The sequence below is a fragment of the Diceros bicornis genome, chromosome 9 (assembly GCF_020826845.1).
Source record: "Diceros bicornis minor isolate mBicDic1 chromosome 9, mDicBic1.mat.cur, whole genome shotgun sequence".
Lineage (NCBI taxonomy): Eukaryota > Metazoa > Chordata > Mammalia > Perissodactyla > Rhinocerotidae > Diceros > Diceros bicornis.
The window spans coordinates 25,871,053-25,895,445 of record NC_080748.1 but is presented as its reverse complement, the minus strand read 5'-3'; the positions used below and the strand labels follow the sequence as shown (position 1 = coordinate 25,895,445).

The 24,393-nt window shown below is 33.6% G+C and overlaps 1 protein-coding gene across 1 annotated transcript in view; it reads right to left on the bottom strand.

The window, feature by feature from the left end:
* Window positions 1–24,393, bottom strand: part of INTS6 (integrator complex subunit 6) — an 89,530-nt gene that overhangs the window by 55,002 nt on the left and 10,135 nt on the right. Inside the window, exon 4 of the mRNA XM_058548107.1 lies at window positions 13,637–13,726. Coding sequence (XP_058404090.1) covers window positions 13,637–13,726 — 90 coding nt within the window. The remainder of the gene's footprint in view (window positions 1–13,636; window positions 13,727–24,393) is intronic.

Sequence of the window (24,393 nt, the reverse complement as noted above, 5' to 3'; positions counted from 1 at the left end):
CAAACTGTTTTCTACAGCAGATGCATCATTTTACATTACCACCTGCAATGTATGAGGGTACCAGTTTATCTACATTCCTGCTAACGTTTGTTATTATCCATCTTTCTTATGATAGCCATTATAGTAGGTGTGAAGTGGTATCTCATTATGGTTTTGATTTGCATTTCCCTAATGACTAACGATGTTGAACATCTTTTCACCTGCTTATTGGCCATTTGTATATCCTATTTGGGGAAATATCTTTTCAAATCTTTCGCTCATTTTATAATTAGGCTGTCTTTTCATTTTTGTGTTGTAATAGTTCTTTTTATAGTCTGCATAGTAAGCCTTTATCAGATATATGATTTGCACATATTTTCTCCTATTCTGTTACTATCTTTTCTTGATAGTACCCTTTGAAGCACAAATGTTTTTAATTTGATGAACTCAAATTTATCTAATTTTTCTATGGTTGTGCCTCTGGTGTCACATCTAAGAAACTGCTGCCTAATCCAAGATCATGAAGATTTACCTCTATGTTTTTTTCTTTCAAGAGTTTTTAGCTCTCACATTTAGGTTGCTGATCCATTTTGATTTCATTTTTGTATATGGTGTCAGGTAGGGACCCAACCTCACTCTCTTACATGTGGATATTCAGTTGTCCAGTACCATTTGTTAAAAAGATTATTCTTTCCCCATTAAACTGTCTTGGCTCTCTTGTTGAAAATGAATTGACCATAAATGTATGGGTTTGTTTCTGAACTCTCAATTTTATCCATTGATCTATATGTCTATCCTTATGCAGTACTGTACTGTTTTTTGCTGTTGTTGTTTTAATCCCACACTAGAATGTAAAGAGCAATAGACATGAAGTAAAAAGAAAAAATGAATGGTCAAGTCCCAGCTCTGCCTCTAACTTGGGAATCAACTACACTAAGACTCATTTTCCTCACTCTCACAGAATTGGGAATTAAGTAAGATGTGAAGTTACCCGGTAAACAATAAAAAGTAACATGATTAAGTATTATATATATTTTCTTAATGATTATGCTCAATCTCATAAATTACTTTGGCAACCAGGAACAAAAGGAAATAACAAAGTAAGAATCTTTCACAATCTGTTTCTAAGAAACAGTGCCTACCACATAGCAGGCCTTCAAATAAATATTTATTGAGTGAAATTAACCATTTTCCAATTGTTCTGTATTCTTTTTATTCGTTTTCTATGACTACTAAGTTTATAAGGAAACAATTTATAAATTTAAAATCATCATACTTCAGGTTCTTTCTTTAGCAATTATTTCCTTGAAAAAAAAAAAAAATCAAATAGATTTCCCTTAGGCTATTTCTTGCTTTTTATTAATATTATCCAATATAAGAATTTAAGATAATTTTCCTCATATTGTATTTAATAAAGAAAGGAAAACTAAAAAATTATTAAAGCCCAAGTGAATTCTATAAAATTTAGTAACAATCTGATTTATTTAGTTGGTAGTTCCTACAGTTACACTTTCTAGTTACAATGTATACCCTTTAAGTTAAAAAAAAAAAAAAAACACTTTTTTTTTTGGTTCTAGTAGTTGAAGATCAATTATTTGTTCAGAGGAAAGAGCAATTATTTGGCAATCAGCAATATGGAAATAACTTCTTTAACAAAGTTTTACTGCAACAAACTTCAAAGGTGAGGTCTAATTTTTTTTAACAACTTCATTAAGGTATAATTATCTACCATAAAATTCACCCATCTTAAGTGTCCAATTCAATTATTTAAATTTACAGAATTGTAATAACCATCACCACAATCCAGTTTTAGAACATTTCCAACACCCAAAAAGATCCCTCATACCCATTTGCAGTCAGTCCCCAGTCTACTCCAAGGCCACCACTAATCTACTTTCTGGGCACTCCACAAAAAGAGAATCTTACAATATGTGGTGTTCTGCAGCTAGCATAAAGTTTTGAAGGTTCATCCATGTAGCATGTTAGTAGTTCATTCCTTTTTATTGCTAAATAGTATTCCAAGTTTCTTAATAAATATTGTCTGGTATAAAACAACCCAAAAACAATTGTGTCCTCTTTTACACGGAGGTAAAAAAACAAAAAAAAATGAGTTACCAAAAATATCTACTCCTCTATATTCCACACTACTGCCACTATCTTTCTAAAATCCAAATTTGATCACTTTCTTCTATCTCTTCAGTGGTTACCATCAACCTATAAGGCAAAGTCCAAGTTCCCTCACAGAGCATATACGAAGGGCAATGCCAATCTGTCCAGTCTCATTTCCTGATGCTTCTTTCTTGAATACTCAGCTAACCATCAGTACTGAGGCATATATAGTTCCCCCATACTCTCTCCCATGACCTTTATGTCTCTGCATCTACTAACTTTGAAAACTTGAATTAATCTTTATAAGTCCAACTTGAGACATCATTTCCCAGCGCCAGCCTCACTTTCTCAGCAGCTTGTGCTGTAATCATTTTATTTCTTATGCCATGCCTTAAGAGTTTACCTATCTCTCTTACCAAACTCATGATCCCAGCACCTACACTTGTGTCTGAACACCACTGGTGTTCAATAAGTATTTGTTCAATTAAACTGAATACATTCTAACTACTAGTATTCTTCTGCTCACTTCATTAAGGAAAATCAACTGCACTCTAAAACTGATGGTGAAAAGTACCTAACAGAAGTAGTATAACACAATTTCAAGGCCTAAGGCAGTGGTCTACAAAACAGGGTATACTCCAGGGATCAGCAAACTATGGCCCACCAGCCAAATCCAGTCCACAACTTGTTTTGGTAAATAAAATTTTATTGAAGACAGCCACACTCATTCATTTAACATATTGTCAATGGCTGCTTTTGCCCTACAATAGCAAAACTGAGTAGTTCCAACACGGATCACATGGGCTAAAAAGCCTAAAATATTTACTTTCTGGCCCTTTAAAAAAAGTTGGCCAGGCTGGCCTGGGCAGCGTAGTGGTTAAGCTCGCATGCTCCGCTTCGGCAGCCTGGGGTTTGCAGGTTTGGATCTTGGGTGTGGACCTATGCACTGCTTATCAAGCCATGCTGTGGCAGGCGTCTCGTATATAAAGTAGATGAAGATGGGCATGGACGTTAGCCCAAGGCCAATGTTCCTCAACAAAAAGAGGACTGGCAACGGATGTTAGCTCAGGACTAATCTTCCTCACCACAAAAAAAAAAATTAAAAAAACGTTTGCCAACTCCTGGCATATATCATGATGCACGGTATGGGGAAGAAAATATCAGAACTTCCTTTGTATTAAGTTTTTTCATCTCATCTTTTTAAATTTCTACTTCTATTCTGTATATGTTTTCTAATATTAATACAGCAGTGATATATATAATTTCTAAACGTAAAAATATACATACATTGGGGATGGCATGTGCCCATATTATTTTTATATAATATATATTTTTAAAAATTAATAAAATATATTTTTTTAAATATTATAAAAATATAATATGTATATAAAATACAGGTGACTTTATAAAAAAAATCCTAGTAAGTCTTAGGACAAGTTTTAGAATTTACTTCAAAATTCAGCAATCATGGTTATTATCAAGTTATTATATGAATATTGCTTCAAAGCATAGAAAAAGAGGCCTAGAATTAAACTTTTTCCAAACCAAAATGCTCAAAATATCTCTCAAGAATCTTTTTACGAGGCTAAAAATGTTATTCGAATGATGCAGACAATATTCTCCAAGTTGAATGCAATAAAATATGATCATAAATCCAAACTGCTTCAAAGGTGACTATATTTTTAAAAAATTATTATAACAGACAAATCAAACGAAAATTTGTCCTTCCAAATTCTGAAGCCCAATTGCCTGAAATATAATCAATATATGATAAATATATAAACTAAGAGAATACCTCACTAAATGTTTTTTAATCCATAATTAACAACATAATGCAACTTTGTAACCAAGGTGTTTCTTAGCTGTGATAGTAGGCTGTTTCCATTTAAAATAACAGACTAACCTAAGGTTCTGAAAGGCCAGAAAATACCAAATTCCTCCCTTTATAGATCTTAAACTTAGGAGGGTAATTTCTAATAACTCAAAGTTGGGGTCTGAGCACCATCATCAACAAATTTATAAACTAAAGTTAATTTACCAATTGAATCTGGATTTGTCAGGTTAGGGTTGTTATTCTATGTTGAATCATATTCTCCAACAAATAGTCACAGCCCCCAGAGAGAACTACACTCTACTCTGCTCACCTTTAAGGCTTTTTCTGAGGCCTTCCAGGATGACTAGCATCAGACTTTTGAGGAAGGCTAGCCATTAGACAAGGCTTTTCCCCACGATCTGACTGCTTGAAGTGACATCCAGGATCAGGTCGATCCTGTATCCAGGAATCATGACCCTCCCTGAGGCACCAGTCATCATGAGACAGTCAGTGCACTTTGGCACTTCTTGAAAACCACTGGGCTGCTCCTTTAGCTGAAAGGAAAAAAAACATCAAAACCACAACAAACAAAACAAAGGGGGGAAAAATCAGTAATTCAACCTGAAAAGACAGAGCGTGGGGAAAAATATACCGAAATAGCCTTGTCTAGATCAAAACATAGTCTTGCCTTGATGTAAAGATCATAGTTTCAATACCGTTCCAGTCACTGCACAGTGTATTCCTAATATACAAATCTAAAAAATTTAAAATATATTGTATTACATCTGAAAAGAACAATTGAAAGTAGAAGTTACATAAAATAACTATTTATAAGTATAATGAAGGTATTTAGAAACAACTAGCAGCCTAATGCTTACCTAGTGTGCCTTATCAGGAGACCAAGTACTCAACTTTTTCAGGCTCTCAAACTGTAATCTGACTTGAAGAGGCATGAGATACACCTAACAGGCTGACTTTAACTTGAGTTTAACTAGCAGAAAACTGCCAATGCGGTTAAAGCCAATCTACTACTATTCTCAAATTACATACTAATGAACAGAAAAGAAATTAGGCTTGCATCCTCTTTAACTGACTCGACTCTAGTACAAGGTGTACACCACACACACAACACTCTTGTCCTAGCAGTCTGAATTTCAATGTTCACACGTTTGAAATAAGCAATTTTAGATGTTCGCATCACTGTGGCCTTAAATTAAAAAACTTAAAGATCTGATAAATAAATAATAAAATGACTTAGGACTTATTTAATCTGCTTCAAAATAAAAATTGTAACTAGTGGAATCCGGAGATAAAATTCTGCTTATTTCTGTTTTTAAATATAAAATACTTTTCCTAAGACATAATGTTAAAAGGCAAGAAAAAAGTCCTTGAGGTTATTGTTTTAAAAGTTGGCTCATAACTCCTTTAAAACATTCATACCCTAAAGATAATACTTTATCAAACAATTATTTTATATTACTTTCTACTACTTATCCAATATCCCCATTTCAGTTAACACTACCAACATCCACATAGATTCCCAAGTTGGAAACCTCGAAATACTACTAGTGTTTTTTTTCACTTGTTTGAGAATATAATTAAAGCTATAGACCTCTCTCCCCCAGAAAAATGTACATACACACAGATAGACAACATCTGGTTAAGATTTCAGAGAATTCACAGAACTCTGAAGCCCAAGCCTGGACCCTGAGTTCAGAACCCCTGTCAAACACTTTGCTTTGTTCTCCTACCTTACCGAAGACCTACCTAGCACACCTATCGAATCTTTCAGATTTCTGCCCTCCTATCCAGCACTGGCTTAGTTTTAGCACACTCCATCTTTTTCCTGGGTTGTTGCCTGTAGTTTGCTAATTCTTCCCAGTTTACCATCCTTCAATCAATCAATTTTCTTTCACCTTGCTGGCAGAGCAAGCTTATTAAAATGCAAATCCTGTGACTCACTTGCTTAACCTCTTCAATACCTCCTCTGCAAATGTTAACCAATGATGTTCAGTCTCCACAGGGTAGTATCATCTGGTCTCTACCTACATTTCAAGCATCCACTCCTCCTACCTACACTTTTCATACTCTACTCGTATAATTTATAGTCTCCCAACACAATGTTTTCATGCCTTCATACTTCTGCACACTGCTCCCTCTTCCTGAAATGTCATGGCTCAATTCCTTACTCATCCCTCAAAACTTAGTTCCTCTCTTTATGCTCTCTCAGAACCTTCTGTTTATTTCTGCCAACAGATTTATCTCAGTGTATTACAAATGCTTATTTACTTGCCTATCTTCAAAGACAATACGTTTTCCAGGGGCAAGAGCCTTGCTTAATTCCATCTTGTGTCCCCAGTAAGTATAAGTGTATGGTGAGGCACAATTCTTATACAGAACAAAAGTTACTATGCATCACAAGAAAACTTATTGCTGAATTAATCTAAAATATACTTTAAGAATTCAAAATTAGAACAATTCATAATTGAGGGTATTTTAGCAGCAATTCTCTAGAAAGCAAAAATTAAGTGTAACTATCACCAATTCTTTATAAATTGCCCTCATCTGGGCCAAGTATACACACATACATACAGACATATATATATATATATATATTTTTTTTTTTTAAATAATGCTACTTACAGACATCCAAACCAGGAATTAAAGCATAATAAGGATAACAGAATACTATGTAGTCCTTTGGACAAAAAACCCTAAGCCAGGGATAGCAAGCACATGACAGATAATACGAAATAATTACTCCTCTTTTCTAATCCTCTCTTCCTCTACCCCATCTCACACTCAGGGTCTAAGCATTCTCTTCTATACAGCACAGCAAAAGCAGTAACTACAAATTGACTGTAGTCACTGTAGAAGTTAATATTTCAGGGCTATCCAACAAGCAATTCTCAACTATATCAAACATTATAAAAAAGATGCACAGAAGACCTATTCCATATCCTTTGGAAACCCCTTCCCAAGTTTAACAATTCTAAAGGTCAAAAATTAATTTTTATCTTAAACAAAATATTTTGCTGGCCTTGTAAGTCAAAAAGTTTTAACTTATTTTGTTGAAGTTGTTCATTTTCACATGTATGTTGTGAAGATTTTAAAAAAATATATTTGTAGTTATATTGTGTTCTAAAACTATAGTTTCCAAATCTGATTGTGCATCAGAATCAACTAGGATGCTTTCAAAAAATACAGCTTCTCAGGTCCCTGCCCAGATCAACTGAATCAAAATTTCCAGAATTAGAGCTGAGGCACGTATAGTTTATACAACAGCCTAGGTGATTTTGATACAGCCATTTGAAAACTAATGTTCTAAATATCACAAGAGTTTATATATGGAAGAGTCAGAATCAGAAGACTAATAAAAACATCTCTAAATGAAATATTCCTTACATATGTATTATCTCTTATTGCTTATTGGCTCTGACAGGCTAAGAAATGCAGAGTGAAGTTGCTTCACCCTCTGAATAAAAGTTATTTTGATATATATAGTCTACCACAGAATTCTAGATGAGTTATTGTAGCTATATAGCATCATTAAAGAATGATCAGCCAGCATTTCTTTTTTTTTTTTTTTTGTGAGGAAGATCAGCCCTGAGCTAACAGCTATTGCCAATCCTCCTCCTTTTTTCCCCCTTTTTCTCCCCAAAGCCCCAGTAGATAGTTGTATGTCATAGGTGCACATCCTTCTAGTTGCTGTATGTGGGACGCCGCCTCAGCATGGCCAGACAAGCGGTGCGACAGTGCACGCCCGGGATCCAAACCCAGGCCACCAGTGGTGGAGCGTGTACACCTAACCACTAAGCCATGGGGCCGGCCCCAGCCAGCATTTCTTTTTCATTATTCTACTGTAGTGTTTGTCTAGAGGCAATCCTTAAGAGTTTTTCTTTCCACATGTACTTGAAAAAAGGTATGAGTACTGCAAATGTGAATTGCTAAAAATTCACTTAGGTATTAAATTCACATAGGTATTAAATTGAAATATTTTATCAACTTCTTTTAATTATGCATTTTTATTATAATTACATTATTTTCAATATACTGATAATTGCAGATGTATACATTTCCATAGCACACCAGAAGTAATAAATCCAGAGGTTGAGAGAACAAGGCCAAAAAATATGGATTAAAAAAATATAAATGATCTCCATCCAAAATTCTTTTAAATGTTCTTAGAAAGTTGAATTGACAGAGACTAACAGATATAGTAATGTTGTACATATGTTTAGAACATTTGAATCACAAATCAGTAAGACAGGAGCTAATCCTGATATTGCTACTGAGCCCCTAATAATATCAATATGAAGAGGTACCACTACTAAAGGATAAACATGAAAACTCAAACGCATTTACACATAGATCTATTTGATACATTCTATCATACTGCAATGACATCCCTCAAGATTCTTTTAGCAGTCTTTTTAAAAAAGAAAAAGTTCCCCAAAATTCTAAGTGTACTAGGAAAAAACTATGTTAAATACATGTTAAAAAATCTTTACTGACACAATTAAAATAGTTTTGACAGCTTTTGGCACATATTTTTAATGATTTTAGTGAAATGAAAACATTTTATGGGGGGAAGAGAGATGTAGTTTCTGAATTATTTCAGATACTAGAAACAGATTTCAAAAAGTCTGGATTGTCTTTTAATCAGTACAGATCATGAAGAATTAAATATAAACTACTACAGATCCTAATTATAGATTATCCTTGTAAAAGGTAAAACTATCTACATTGCCCAGAATGATCCAGCAAAGTCACTAATACCAGTTCACATCTCAAAGATTGATGGGATTTTTGCAACAACCTTTGAGAACTGACAAGTTGAAAGATAAGACCTCAATCTATAGCCACTTGAACACATAGCTGAGATTACTCATACATTCTCTTTCTACAAACACATGCCCTTTCTGAACATCTGCCAAGAAGTTATAAAAGTAGTTGTCCTAGTTTGTCTTCAAAAGCTGGGAAAGCTCATAAGGCAAAACTTTTAATGTCAAAAGTGAACAGGTTTTTTGACTACAAATATCTTCTCTAAAATGTTAGCCTCCAGGACAATCACAACATTGATAAAGAGAAGTAGAAAGATTCTTCAGTATATAGAAATCTCAATATTTGAAAGATAATACTACTATTAGCACTTTCAAGGAAGAGAAAAATAACTGCTACACTACCCTGGAATGTCATTCATCACCAAGAAAGTACTGGCAAGATTTCTTCTTGCTACTTTATTGAGCAATATAGTTAGCCATGTGTTCCTGGAATCACAGTGCAGAATAGTTTTCCATTGCAAAACAGTACTAGAGAGGATCTTTGCAGTGAATAAAAAACAGAAAAAAAATTTTTCTATAACTCTAATCATAATTTGGTGATGCTACAAAAACATTTGATATATCAGTAATACAATATGATGAATGACACCTATGAGTATTTGGCCACAAGTGTGCTTATCAACATCAAAGATTACTACTATGGGGGTAAGCAATATAGTTTTCTTGTCTATCAGAATTCAAAGCCCCATCTAACTCACTCCTCATAACTTAAAATATTGCAAACAACCAGTTTTATTAAATAGCTACACTTAGAAAAAAAGAGGCAACAAATACACACATACTCTTCCAACACAACACTTTTGGTCATCAAAAGTCCTTGCGAGCTATCCAAAAATACAACACAAGAAACACGCTCATGACACCTCAGACAATGGCATGGACTTCTATTAAATGAGGCCAAAGAAGACAATTAAAGTCATGAATTAAGGTAAAATGATCATATATAGCTCAAGATTTTTGTCCGTAATACAAAGCTATTACTCTTCTAACTCCTAACACAATGCTAAGTGATGACCCGTCACAGAGAAAATGATATCCCTATATTATTTCGACAAATAAGTTATAAGAAATTGGGTCATTCTGGCCTGCCACACTTAGCCAGGTCAAGAGACAATATGGCACTAAGTTTTTCAATTAACTATTTTCTAGGTTCAAAACAACTTTATACCAAGCTTCTTTATAAATTTCACAGATATAAGATATGAACAACATCCTATACCAAATCATCCACAAGATCCTTGAATTTAATCAAAATTAAAATGACTATAAAAATTCATTTTTATGAATTTTATGAGTCCAATTTTATGAATCCATTTTATGAATCCAATTACACAGGATTTGACACATGTACAAGATAGGTAATATTAACCCTCCCTCGTCCCTCTTAGTGCTCCCATACACTAAGTATGTATCTCTATTTTATCATTCATAAAACCATTTAATAGGCCATCTCCCCCATAAGACTATGAATCTAAGAACCAGAAAACTACCCTATTCATCTTTGTTATCCTCACTGCCTAGAAATGCCCTGGTCACAATAGTCATCAAGGAACACTGAGTGAATAAGAACATAATATCTACGTCACAAATGTATAGAAAGCTGAAGTAGACAAACAGGAAATCAGGTAAATAAAAGGTAAATTTTAAAAACACACAAAAACAGAAGAACAGAGAGGCAGTAGGTACATCAGGAAAAAAAGCACTGGTCTGGAGGGGCTGGGATGTCTTTGGAATTTAGATCAATTCTAATCCAGATTATGGCAATAACGAATGTTAGAACCTTCAGCTAATCACTCTGCCTCCCTGGATCTCAATTTCCTCATTTGTAAAACAAAGAGCAAGACTAGATGAGCTCTGTATTTCCCTATATGCCATAAGGATGATTTTAAGGCAGCAGGAACACTTATTCCTGAAAAATAGCACGAACAAAACAGATATAATAAAGATACCAGGTGAGATAACATAACTCTTGAGTAAAGGATATTGTACACGTAGGACGCAGAACTCCATAAACAGTAACACATCGCATCAATACCGGTCACAGCCAATCAAGAATTATATACACACATACCTAATGTGGAAATTTTACTGACACATTCACTTATTCAATAAATCTAAAAAAGAATCAAGTTCTGCCAAAGGCAAAGGTTAAGAGATCTGAAGAAAAAGAAACATAAAAGCAAAATTCTGTTTGTTATTCCCTACTAGAAATTACGATAATACACATATATGTAGCACATATGTGCACACAGACATACACACAAGAGCAAAACAAAACGCATCTGTATGCTTTTTACGAATTGAAAGGCTCCTTAAAATGAATCACAATTTAATTTTTCGGGCTAGAATAGATCAATATTTCACAACATTTTAGCAAAAGTTAAGCTTCAACAATACGCACATCTGGGGTACATTCACTAAGAACCAAACATGCAAAGGATCAAAGACATTCTTAAACTTGAAAACCAAAACAACTCACAGACTTATGTTCCAACTACGTAACCAAAATAAACCTTTGCCGTAAAACAAATGAATCTTGCATCTCAGATAAGAAGTAGTAGTAGTAATCACTTTTGATCTTGATGACTACCAGACTCAATGCAACAACGTCTGTAGTCAATATTTTTTTAATGTAAGCTCTGTTCTCAGTACTATGCTAAATATTGTAGAAGATAGAAGAGACCTAAAGGTAAGACCCTTGCCCACAGGTTAATCTTTCCAACCTTACTAGTAAGGCAGTTTTAGGTTATTGTAAACACATAGTCCCATTTCTCCCATATCCTTCCTAAAGACGTAGGAAGAAAAGTGAGCAATTCTAATATCCACGTATATTTCAAATTATTTTTAAAAGCTAGAAAAGGTCCTCCAAAACAAATATTACAAACCAAACAGATCCAGATATACGAGAATAGAATATATTGTACCCTAACAGGCATTTCTATAAAGCAGGAAGACAGAGCACCCTCAATAGATAATCTCACAAGTACGAATATTTCACAATAAAAAAACAGAAATACCTTTCCAGTCATCACAACTACAAATCAAAATCATTAAGGATCAAAACAAAACAAAACCATCAAAAGAATTCTAATTTATACAAAATAAAATTGAATAAAGAAGTAAATTATTATGGGTTCTATTAATAGTATTTCTGACTTGATTATTGATACCTCAATCTTTCTCTCACTCAAATTTTTCAAAAGAAAATAAAGTGAGAAAAATCAATTTGAGAGTTTCAAATCTGTTGCTTTCAAAGTTAAGCAACATTTCCACTGCTTGTTCATGTATATAATCAATTTCTATCTGTTCCTGATAGTGGCAGGACCTAATTGGCTATCCATGTCAACTAAATTCAAGAAAGCCCAAAAACGAATTAAATTCAGCTATGGGGCATTCCAAGGATACTAATTATGTATAGACTATAAATTATCTAATTATGAATTTTAATCTACTTAAATTTTTCAGTTCTATCTCCATAAATTATATCCTAAACTCCCTTTAATATCAATTGCTCAAACAAAATAATTCTGGCTCTCTTCCCCCTAAATTAGGGTCAGGCAATCACAATTCTTTACTGGTTCCAACTTCATGATAGAAGAATACCATGTTCTTCTCTTTACAGCCTACCAAGCACTTTCACATGCATTACTTCATTTCAGTCTTCCTATGAGGTAAAGCAAGAATTACCATCTTTTTTCATGGATAAGGATAGAGATTTAAGAAAGTTAGGTAACTGGGTCAAAGTTCACCGCTAGAAAGTAGTTGAACAAAGACTAGAATCCACATGTCCTGACTCCATGTCCAATTTGCATTCCATAATATCACACAAATGAAAGTATTTCTAAAAATTACTGAACTTAAAAACTACACTTTTGGGGCCGGCCTGGTGGTGCAAGCGGTTAAGTGCGCGTGCTCCGCTGCGGTGGCCAGGGGTTCGCCAGTTTGGATCCCCGGCGCACACCGACGCACCGCTTGGCAAGCCGCGCTGTGGTGGCATCCCATATAAAGTGGAGGAAGATGGGCACAGATGTTAGCCCAGGGCCAGTCTTCCTCAGCAAAAAAAAGAGGAGGATTGGCAGATGTTGGCACAGGGGTGATCTTCTTCACAAAAAAAAAAAACTACACTTTTCCTACTTAATCAAACATTTTGTAAATAAAATGAGAATTAAATTAAGATTCTAAAGCAAATGCAAATAGTAAAGAGAACAGTCTAAACTATCTCCTTTCTTTATCAACATATTTTTAAAAATAAATATAATGTTCAAGAGCAGTTCAAATACTACAGTAAAAACAGCTTAAACTTAAATCTATTGTATTCACCCTATCACCCTACACACAACCAACTCTGCATAAAGCATGCTAATAGAGAATAGGTGAGGTTAGCTATAAATTATTTATACTATATCTGACTTAGATAGAATAAAAATGTCCAAAACCTTCACTTTTCCTAGTCTTAACCTCCTCTTGGCTTCGCTGTACTCTAGTCTAGGAGTCTCCACCGTGGAGTACACATGACAATCTACTGAAATATGGGAAGAAATTATAGAATGCTGTCCCCATTTTTTTTAACCTGAAAATAAGAATTTAGGTTACTAATTTTACTATATGAACTGACACTGTCACCTTCACATAAATTCAAAAATACACATATAATTTGGATAGGGGGTAGGCTCAAAAATTTTTCACAGATGGGATTTCTATTCAAAAGAATTTGGAGACCATTGCTACAAACAGAGAAGGTAGACGAGTTCTAGGAGACAGCCGACTCTAGACTGCATCAAATAATCAAAGAGAAAACCTATTTAAAGGTGTTCATATCTGATAGTGCATATACAAGTAAAGATTTTCCAACTGTATTTGCATAATCCATGCTGATATAAACATAACTTACCTCATCCTGGACTCCACTGGTAGTAGTCAACTTGCTCCCATCAGTAATTGTAATAATTATTGCTGGCTCCAAGAAAAAAGGGTTTCTTCCCTAAAGTCAAAAAACACATTGATCATATTAAGGTCTAGACACTAGCTTAATTTTTCTGAGTAAAAAGTCAATTCTCAGAATAGTGTATAAATCCCCTTTTCTTGATGTTAAATTTTATGTATAGTATATTAACTTCTGCACATTAAAAAAAGGTTTAGAAGGAAACATAACTGAATAGAGGTCAGCCTTGAAGAAGTGGGATTAGGTAGAAAAAAAGGTGGATTTTTCACTTTTTTCTACATTTTTGTATTGTTTTCATTCTTACAGTGAGCATTTATATTTACGTAACTGTAAGTATTTAATTTCTTAAAAATGATCTTAGAGTTCAATTCTAATAATCTGACATAGTTAGACATTACAAATTAAAGTAATAGAAAGACAATTATTTTCTGAGAAACTTCTTAAAGAGGAAGGCAAAATAATAGGTGAACATTACCATGTAATGTAATCTACGCCTGAAATCAAAGTGTCTAACCAAGTGACTAGGTATACGGACGGAAAGGCTCTAAGAGCTGGTTCCATGGAAACACCACGGCTCCTCAGAGCTTACCAAAATGTAACTGTAGTCCAATATGAAAAAGTAAGATTAAGAATGCTTACTTAAAGAAATTGTCCGGCGAGAAGAATACAAATCAACAGTAGAAAAGGCCATGGATCACAGTGGCACAGAGCTCTCAAATATTCTATACATACAGTGAAATAACTTCAGTAACTTCCATTCAAATCTCTGGCCAAGTCACTCTATGAGTACTATGATCAATTCCAGGTGACACATTTTGTGAGGGACTCAGATAAACATAAGCTTATCTTTTAGATATAAACGGCTCTCATTTGAGATATTAAGCACATTCTGTATAACTCTTTAAGACAAAACTATGACCAAAGCGTAGAAGTTCCAAGAGGGGAAACCTTGTATTTGAAATCAAAGGTATGAAATTCTCTGCTACTAACAGTGTTCAAGAAAGGACAAAATGAAGTTTTGTTGGATATGATGTAGAACACTATATGACAAATTTTAATGTGCATATGAATCACTGGAGATCTTGAGAAAACATAGGTTCTGATTCAGTAGGTCTGGGATGAAGACTAAGGTTCTGCATTTCTAACCAGATTGCACGCTGGGAGATGCTAATGTCCACAGACCATACTTAGAATAGCAAGGATGTAGAAAGGTTATATTCATGTAATATTCCACAATTCTAACCTTTCCCTTACATTTATATAACTCAATCACTAGCATATTACAGTACAGACTCAATATTTGTTGAATGAATTTATAAACACTTTTTACATACAGTAATTGTGATTATAACCTGTTCATCATAAAGTGGGGGGCAGGGGGGTCTGGTAGATTAAATTTCTTGATCAAGTCACATAACTTATAAGTGACATATACAAATTTTTCAAACTGGTGTCCAAGAAACAATGGTTCTGGAAGGAGAAAGCTTCCTCTGGTCAAATAAAATTAAAATATGTTGGATATAACCTCCAGAAGATGTCTAATGCACAGTAGCATTCAAACATTACTGGAGACTTGAAGGAAGAAAACATGAAATTACCTTCCCTTCCCCCTCTACAACAATCATGATAAACGGAATGCATTTTGGGAAACATTACATTACACTATATTGCCTCTCACAACATTCACTCCCAACATAAATAATAAATTCTAATAATGCAGGTCTTCTCATGGATCTAGAAACAGACAGTGTTCATTCCCACCTCCGAACTTTGATTGGTTCCCCCAAGTAGAATACTTCTCCTTTTCCCTGCCCACAACTGATCCAATCCCTAATCATTAAGTCCCAGTTTAAGTCTTCCTCTTCTTCCATGAAATCTTCCCTGATTACGCTGGTCTTGAAAAATTACCCTTCTCCCTCTCCAAATTCTAATAGCAGTAGTTTTCAAATTTAAATTAAATAAATAAAAATATAGATAAATAAAATAAAATTGGATTTGGAGTAGTTTCATGAAATACATTTTGAATACTACTTCCCTATAGAATGTATCCTCTCCTTCTCAAATTATTTTTAATTTAAATATATAACATCTTGCACAACATGAACATACTTAACACTACTGAACTCTACATCTAAAAATAGTTAAGATGGTAAATTTTGTTACGTGTCTATACTACAATATTTTTAAAATACACTATCTTGTATTGTTTGCTATTATCTCATGTGTTTGAATATAACGAAGGCAAGGATCATGTCATATTTCTTCCTCAGCACTGAGCACAAAATATTTAAGCACTGGGCACTTAAATACTCACTGATTCACCAATTACAGCCTAATACAAAGCTGCCCAAGTTCACAGAACCATTTAGAATTATCCAAACTTCAACAAGCTTCAAAAAATACAGATATGTTACTTTTACCTCAATATAAATGAGTGCTTCCCAAACTTAACACATAACTTATGAATTTGCTAGGCCACAAGGGTATAATATCTCCCTCCTATATCTGTCCCACCGTCCACTGTCTATTCATTCATGTTTGTCATTCAAACATTTACTAAATACATTAGGCATTGTTAGGTACATGATACATAATCTCTACTCTCATAAATAATAAATGTATGTACCTATGTACATATAACAAAAACTCTCCTCTCCTGGTCTCTACAAATACCATTCATTTTAGCTCAAAAATTAGCAAAGGAAGATAAAGAAAACCAAATGTCCTAATTATCTTCAAAACTATTGTATTTTGCTTCCACCCTTAAACTGAAACTACTTTGCCTGATTTGTTGCCTTTCAAAAACAAATCAGCAAATGTCTTAAAGCCACCACGGCATGGACGAAATACCTGCAGTAGTATCTCTATATCACCTCTACATTTTAACCTAAGTCAAAGTCATATTTTCTGATCAAAAGTTTTACATCCATGCATTATCATTCCTGTAAATGTACTCTGAGAACTACCCTCCAGAGGCCAGAGAACTGGTCATATTTATAACTAAAGAACAATGACCTATGGTGTATTAAGAACCTTATGATGATGTCCATCCAAAAACTAATACATAGTTTCTTAAGGACCATAATGTCTAAAAATCAGGCTAAAATGTATTAAAATTTAGCAAAAAGTTTTTGAGTTACTAAAATTTAAGCTAAATTCAAACACTAAAATCAAAGTTACTTTTTCCTTGACAACAAAACAAAGCTTTTAGTTGAAACTTTACCAGCGTAATACTACTACTAAGTACTAAGTAGTACTAACCTAATACTCTCCACAGAAGCTATGCTTGAAATTGCTATAATAACCACATACTTGATAATAACAATAAAGCACTTATATTATCTCATTTGACCCTAAAAATTTGGTGAGGTAAAATGTTCAGGGAGATTAAATGATATAACCCAAAGTCACTCAGCTGGTAAGTGGAAAAGCTAGAACCTTATTCCAACTCTAAATCACATGGTCTTTCTGCAGCATTTGAAGGTCCTGTTGGTAGCAGCTAAATTCTCTTAGATGTAATTCTACACCAACCTGGATTATGCCATATTCACCCAACAATGAATGGTGTTACAATCAGTTTGGTTTTATTTAATATATTCTTTATGCACGGAAATTAACTACAATAGGACTATTCCTTTAACTTGGTTTCCTGTTGCTCTGTGATTTCTTATCCACAAATTTTTCTATATATAAATCAATGTACCTCCTCCCAACAAAAACACACTGAAACAAAAAAACAATATATAACAATGTTTACTTTTGAAGACTATATAACTTCAACCAACTTTCAGAGACTATGTATACGAATACAAGGTAATATTAAGTTCTGTAATGGCTTTAAATTTTGGAAAATTCAGATAAAGATCAAAGGTAGAAAAAAGTAAAGAAAAACATGACCATCCTCATTTCACCTATTTAATTATTTAACCCCACCGTGCCTAAGATCCCTTCCTCTCTAAGATGAAAGAGTTTTATCAAGAATCACACTAAAAAATAGCAATAGTATTAGTTATGACAAAAATTAGAATGTAATGAATACAATGAATATAATTTATACATAAAAGGCTTTATTTCTTCAGGAAAAAATTATCCCTACCTCTATATGTAAACGTTTGAATTAACAAATTTAAGCATAAATTTCTAAATCACCTGCAGAAAGTGACCAGACCGTGTTGCTCCAATGAAGTTTTCTTATACACAGTTTTACACTGTTCCTCCCTTGCCTTTTGTAGTACATTTATTCTTGGCAGAAGCATAATAAATAATTGCCATCTTTCTCTGAGAACACTATCTTTTATTCAAGAAATTAAAACACGGTTTGGGTTGTGTGTCACTATTACAAGTTTTTTTTCAGGTTTTCCAAAAAATAATTGAACATTTCAAAGTCTAAATTATAAAGTCATGATTTAATGACTGCAATATCATGTTATTTGGTGCCACGCCTCTGCAGTTTAATAATCTCAAATCTACATATTTAAGAGTAACTATTTTACATTTTTATTCTCAGTAAGTATGTTTATGAAGTTACTCAATTTGGGGACAGTCCATATTAGAATTTCCCTCAAAATACATGTTGATCATAAAGTTTTAAATAGCCTTTATCTTAGTTATAATATCTCCAAAAAATATATATTAAGCTTTGCTACATCAAAGGCAGCCAGTAGAGAGACTAAAAGTTTCCTTTTGCCATTAGCAGAATTAAACTCGGATATTTTACTCTCAAAGCATGGTTCTTGGCATGAAGAAATCTAGACATGTCACTAGAAAATACAATGCAAAGTATAATATTCTACCTCTAGAGCTATTTACTAATGGAAATCCTGTCATTTAGAAAATTTGATTTTAATATTGGGCAAAAGCCTCAGGTAAGAGAGTTTTGCTAAAGATTAAAAGTAAAAATTTTCACTTAAGTTCTCTCAAAAATGTAACAGTATCATGGTTAATTAAATTAAGGCATAAAATCTCAATAAGAAAATTGAAAGAACATAATAAAGAAAGTAGATCGGGGGCCAGCCCAGTGGCGTAAGTGGTTAAGTTCATGCACTCCACTTCAGCGGCCCAGGGTTCGCAGGTTTGGATCCCAGGCAAAGAGCTACACACCACTCATCAAGCCATGCTGTGGTGGCGTCCCAAGTACAAAGTGGAGGAAGATTGGCCCAGATGTTAGCTCAGCGACAATCTTCCTCAAGCAAAAAGAGGAAGACTGGCAACGGATGTTAGCTCAGGGCCAATCTCTCTCACCAAAAAAAAAAGTAAGTAGATCTAATCCACTAGAATCTATTTCCTTTTTGCAAAGAAAATGCTTTTGAAAATGTTAAAACAAGTTATTTGGCAAAGAAAATAGTTTTGAAAATATAAAAATAAGGCTAATTTCCCCCCAATACAAACTAACTTGGTTCTCAGAATCATAATTTTTAGTTTGACCCAAGAAATTTAAAATGTAGTAGGGGAGGGGCACAGTAATTTTACTGCACCCTTAAACAGGCCTTATCTATTATCATCTGAAGCAAAAAGAGGGCAGCCCTGAGCGTTCAGTAAAACTCTTAGTGGCTACCTTTGTTGAAGGACAAAGGGCTCAAGTTTTCTTTTGGTGTCACCATGCTCCACCACATTACCAGTCCTTTGAACAATCCTATAAGGATAGCCAAGTGCCTGTCTATGCAACACTTTTCCCATGACTTAAGGCTACTATTGAAGTGGAAATGTGTACCAAAGCTCAGCTCTGGCTCTCCTGTGACAGCATCTTCAGCTAACCTACATCTATTACTGTCTAGCTATTTTGCTATACGCCAGGAAAGCTATGGCTAATAGAAATCAACAAAAGGATGTTAAGGTATATAATATCTTACACATCTAGGCTAAAAGCATATCACCTAGTAAGAAAATCAAGAACTCCCAGAAATAGCCTGTGCTAAAACTTTCTTTTCAAGTAAATAACAGCGACAACAAGCAAAAATGTTAAAAGATGGAAAGGGCTGCCTTGAGAAATAAGTACTACGTCACTAAAGGGTCTCACGCCTATACTGGACAAGTAGTAAGTAGGACTGCTGTTAAAAATTTTCTAATGGTTAAGTAGGCTGACTAGATCTTTAGGTTCCCTTTATTTACAACTTTGTAGAATCTATATAAATAGTAAAAATATGAAATGAATCCTGCATTATCTATCCTACTAGTTTCCTCTATTACCATAGACAATAAAGAGGTAACAATATATGTTCCTCTAAAATACGACAAATCACCTCATAATCATTTCGAAACTTTTTCTGACACTTCCCTATATAATTTGTCAAAATTTTGATTCCATAAAGAAAATATAAAATATAGAAACATTAATATTAAACATCATAATCTTCTACTTTAAGCTTATTTCTAAAAGTATTTTAAGATGCAGTTCACATCCAAAGACTTATTAGTCATAATACTGATAGTAATAAACACTATTACAACTATACAGAACTAAGAGGAAAAGCTTTTAATACATACTTTGCGACACAAATTAACTAGAATAAAGATAACATTTTTTAATTCAGTATTGCTCAAACTTCAGACATTTGTAGGCCACAACAAGAATTACTTCAATATCTGCTTATTACCTGCGCTAATATTTATATACTTAATATTTTTCTTTAAATCAGTTCCATTTTTTTATTTTAGCCTCAAACTACAGCAATAAGACCTATGAAATCATAGTTTTGATATGCTCATTATATTTTATAATCAGTAATTCATGCCATTAACACTGTTTAGCTATTTTTTTAAAGGGTGGGAAGGTTCATTATATTACAGGGATGAATATACAACTGGTTACTTACACATTCCAAATAAAATATAATAATTATTTAAGTGAACAAAAGCCTGACAGGCTTACATTTAAACCAATATTCCAAGGCCAGAATTATACGTTTTATGTTTTAGAATTCGGCAAGACTATTACTTTTATAATCTCAAGTTGTGTGGCATAAATGAGGTCTTTTGATGTAAAAACTCTAAAATATTCATCTTAAGAAATTAGTGCTTTTAAAATAATACCTTTGACTATATACAAAAGCTCTCTGAAGGATACATTACAAACTGATTAACCACGGCTGCCTCTGAAGAATAGAAGTGAGCAACTGTATAACTTTCTATAATGCTTGAACTTTTTAACCATGTGCATTTATTACATATATTCAAAACAAGTACTCTTCAAAATTAAAATGTGCTTAGTATCCAAAATAAAACTTTTTAAAAACCCGCTAGTGAATAAAAACCTAGCATCTTAGAATACATTGAGGAATATAACTATAGAGAAACATGTTAAAATTCCACACTAAAATATATTTTTAGTTTCAAGTAATTCCATTATAGAATTGTGTACTAATGCATTATCTAACCATATACGCCTTATGTTAAAAACATAACAGCATTAAAAACAGATGGAATAACAAGACGAGCAAAAGTAGGAAAGAATCCCATATATTTATTTTAATATGACTAAGGAGCAATATCTTGAAATTCGATTTAAGTAATAAACCAAATAATAATAATGTGAGAAATATTCACTATTAAGAACTAAAGACTTACTAGCTTGTCTTTGTGAAAAAAAAAATTAATGTCAAGGAAACTCAGTAACTGACAGGGCTAAGTATTACTGCATCAAAGGACACTAAAATAAATTCAATATATCTGAAATATTAAATATTTAATAATTTCACAGAATTTGAGTTTTCCATTTGAACTGGAGTCTAAATTTTGAATATGATTACTCTAACAAATAAATAACTGGTTTTGGCAATATTTAAAAAGTAGGCAAACTGTTTATACTGGCATAAAAAGAGTAATGAAGGTATCAGAAATATAACTTTACTTAAGAAATACTAACACTCTGGATAAAGAACCTAATAAATCCATTATATTAAATAGACTGCAAGATATTAATTTGGGAAAAAATTATTCCAGCAAAGCATGTTAATAATAAACATGCTAGAAACATGGCAGAAAAAGTTAAAAAATAAAAGCCAAGATGAAAACATATTTTCAAAGACAGGTAAAGTGGCGAAGTTATATAGCAATAATGCTGAAGATTAACTGGACCTCAATAAATCATAAAGATCTGCCTATTCCATCAAGATTAATCATCTCCTTGGGTTGCTGATCACCACCAAATCTACAGATACTACCCTTGCAGAAGTCTGGTTAAATCACATTATCGCTACTTCCTTCTTTTTTTTTTTTTTTTGTTTGAGGAAGATTAGCCCTGAGCTAACATCTGTTGCCAATCCTCCTCTTTTTGCTGAGGAAGATTAGCCCTGAGCTAACATCTGTACCCATCTTCCTCTATTTTTCATGTGGGATGCCTGCCACAGCATGGCTTGATGAGCGGTGCACAGGTTCGTGCCCTGGATCCAAACCTGTGAACCCCGGGCCACCGAAGTGGAGCACGCAAACTTAACCACTACACCACCAGGCCAGCCCCTGGCTACTTCCTTCTAAACAGCCACAGTACAAATATGCTCCCAAAAGAATCATTCACACACACAATAGCTGTCCTACAAAAAAGATGGAATTTGACCATAGCATTCTACATAAGTATCTTCAAGACTACAATTGAAAATGAAGAGGAACTGCCTAGCAAATGTTGCATATCAGTAGTTAGCAATAAAGCATTAAATTTAATAACGGGAAACAAATCAGGATAACCGCTTGGAAAAACTGACAGTCTATTGTTTCCCATATGCTATGGCTAAAGGCCTTTAATTGGATAAATCATAATATGAGATCAGTTTTAAGGGGCCCTGCTTTGTAAAAAATACGGATTTTTCTTTTTCTATGAAAGGACTGGTGATAACCCAATTTCAGTAAGATTTTTTAGGACGAAACATTTAAATTTCTGCAAATCCATTACACAGGTCTATGTATTTGAGTAAATAGTTTCTAGAAATTCATTCTTGCTAGATTCTGATTCAAACATTTACTAATGCTGTGCTAAATACCTTCCCAAGTGTTTACAGATTTTAAATTTTCAAAATAGATGACATTTGGGGAAACAAAAGACTAACCACATAATATTCGGGTCTACTGTTTAAAAAAAATTTCTTTATAAACCTCCCTAACTATATATACAAATCCACCACGGTTTTACCTTAGAAATGAACCTCATGAAAAAGCAGATGTCACATATGGATGACTGCACAGACTGTTACATGTTTTAGATTGTTGCTATAGCTCACTACAATGGAAGCTCTAAGAATACGACAAGATAACTCTTTTTTTACATTAAGACTTACATTCAATATAATCTCGTTTGGGATTAGACATCACCCATTCTGGATTAACAATAAAATTTAGATATAAAGACCTTTTACTCTGCCTATTACCTGATTTAGGCCCAACTTTCTGGAGGCAATTTCTTAGTTTTTCTAACTAGTTTCAGAAATGGGATTGACAATTGAAATTGCACAACAAAAATTCAAAATTTTATATTAGTTATTACCTGCCAAAGCACATAAATGATCAGGAACCATCACAACTCAGGCATTACCAGAGGCCCCAAGGACATGGTTTTGCTTATTCCTGACAATCCAAAAGTACTATACCCTGTCGTTTATCTTGTGGATGGAGCCTCTGTACAATCACCACTGTGGTTTGCAGCCTAACCTCTCACAGAATATTGCATACTCAATCATCTTCAATTCCCATATTATTTTTAATCCTTTCAGAATAATTGTTTGGATGCTTCCAGTGTTTAAACTCTAGAATAACCTGAAGATTTTGTTGATGTTTTCTAATATCTAACTAGGCTCACCAGCTTTAACACAAAGGGAAAGTTTTCCTTTAACATGGTACGTGTCATACACTAGTTACAAATTACATCACCTAATAGCTAACGCTACAATTACTTTTTCTCACACACTCAGAAGTGTTTTCATTTCTATAACGAAGCTTTTTAGGTGATATAATTCTTCCAAGACCTTTGCCATGAGTTCCCCAGCTTATCTGGGCAAAACTAATGGATGGAAAATGTTAAAATGTCATAGTCTTTTAAGGTACAGATTAAAAAAAAGGCAAGAGTATGTACAGTCTGGAATAAATTTTGAGGAGCCATCACTAGGCTGATATAAATTTGTCCTTTGGTTTTAACTAATCCTCTTAATTATAAGATTTTTAAGTTAAAATACTTCTTATGCGCAACTATCTCTCAATATACCAATAATCAAATTTCAAGTCACATTTGCCCTAAAACAGAAGTACCATCGCATAAAAAAATCTTCCTAGGCTTATCCTATTATGTTTTTTTCCCAGATAAATCTACATTACAAACAATAAAAGGCATCATACATTTTACATTTGACCTTTCTTCTGGACAATAACATCCTCCCTCCACCCCTATCCCAACCATCACCAACTTGAATTCTAAAATAAACTGTTACAAAGCCCTAGAAGAGGACTCAGACCTAAATTTCCTCAAAGAAGCTTAAAACGTATCTTGCTTTGAAAATCAAAACTATGTTTGTTTGTTTTTTTAAGTACTCGTTGTCAAACTGTTTTTGAACAAGAAAGAGAGATTTTGGGGAAAAGACTTTTGTAACACCAAGGGGAAAGTATTTTTGGAGCAATCTATAGAACTTTAATTCAAAGCCAAAAACCATTTATGTTCACTATGGCAAGAAATTTTACTTTAGCTGGAACTACGGGAGAGCTAATTCTAGCTTCTTGTGATGGACGTA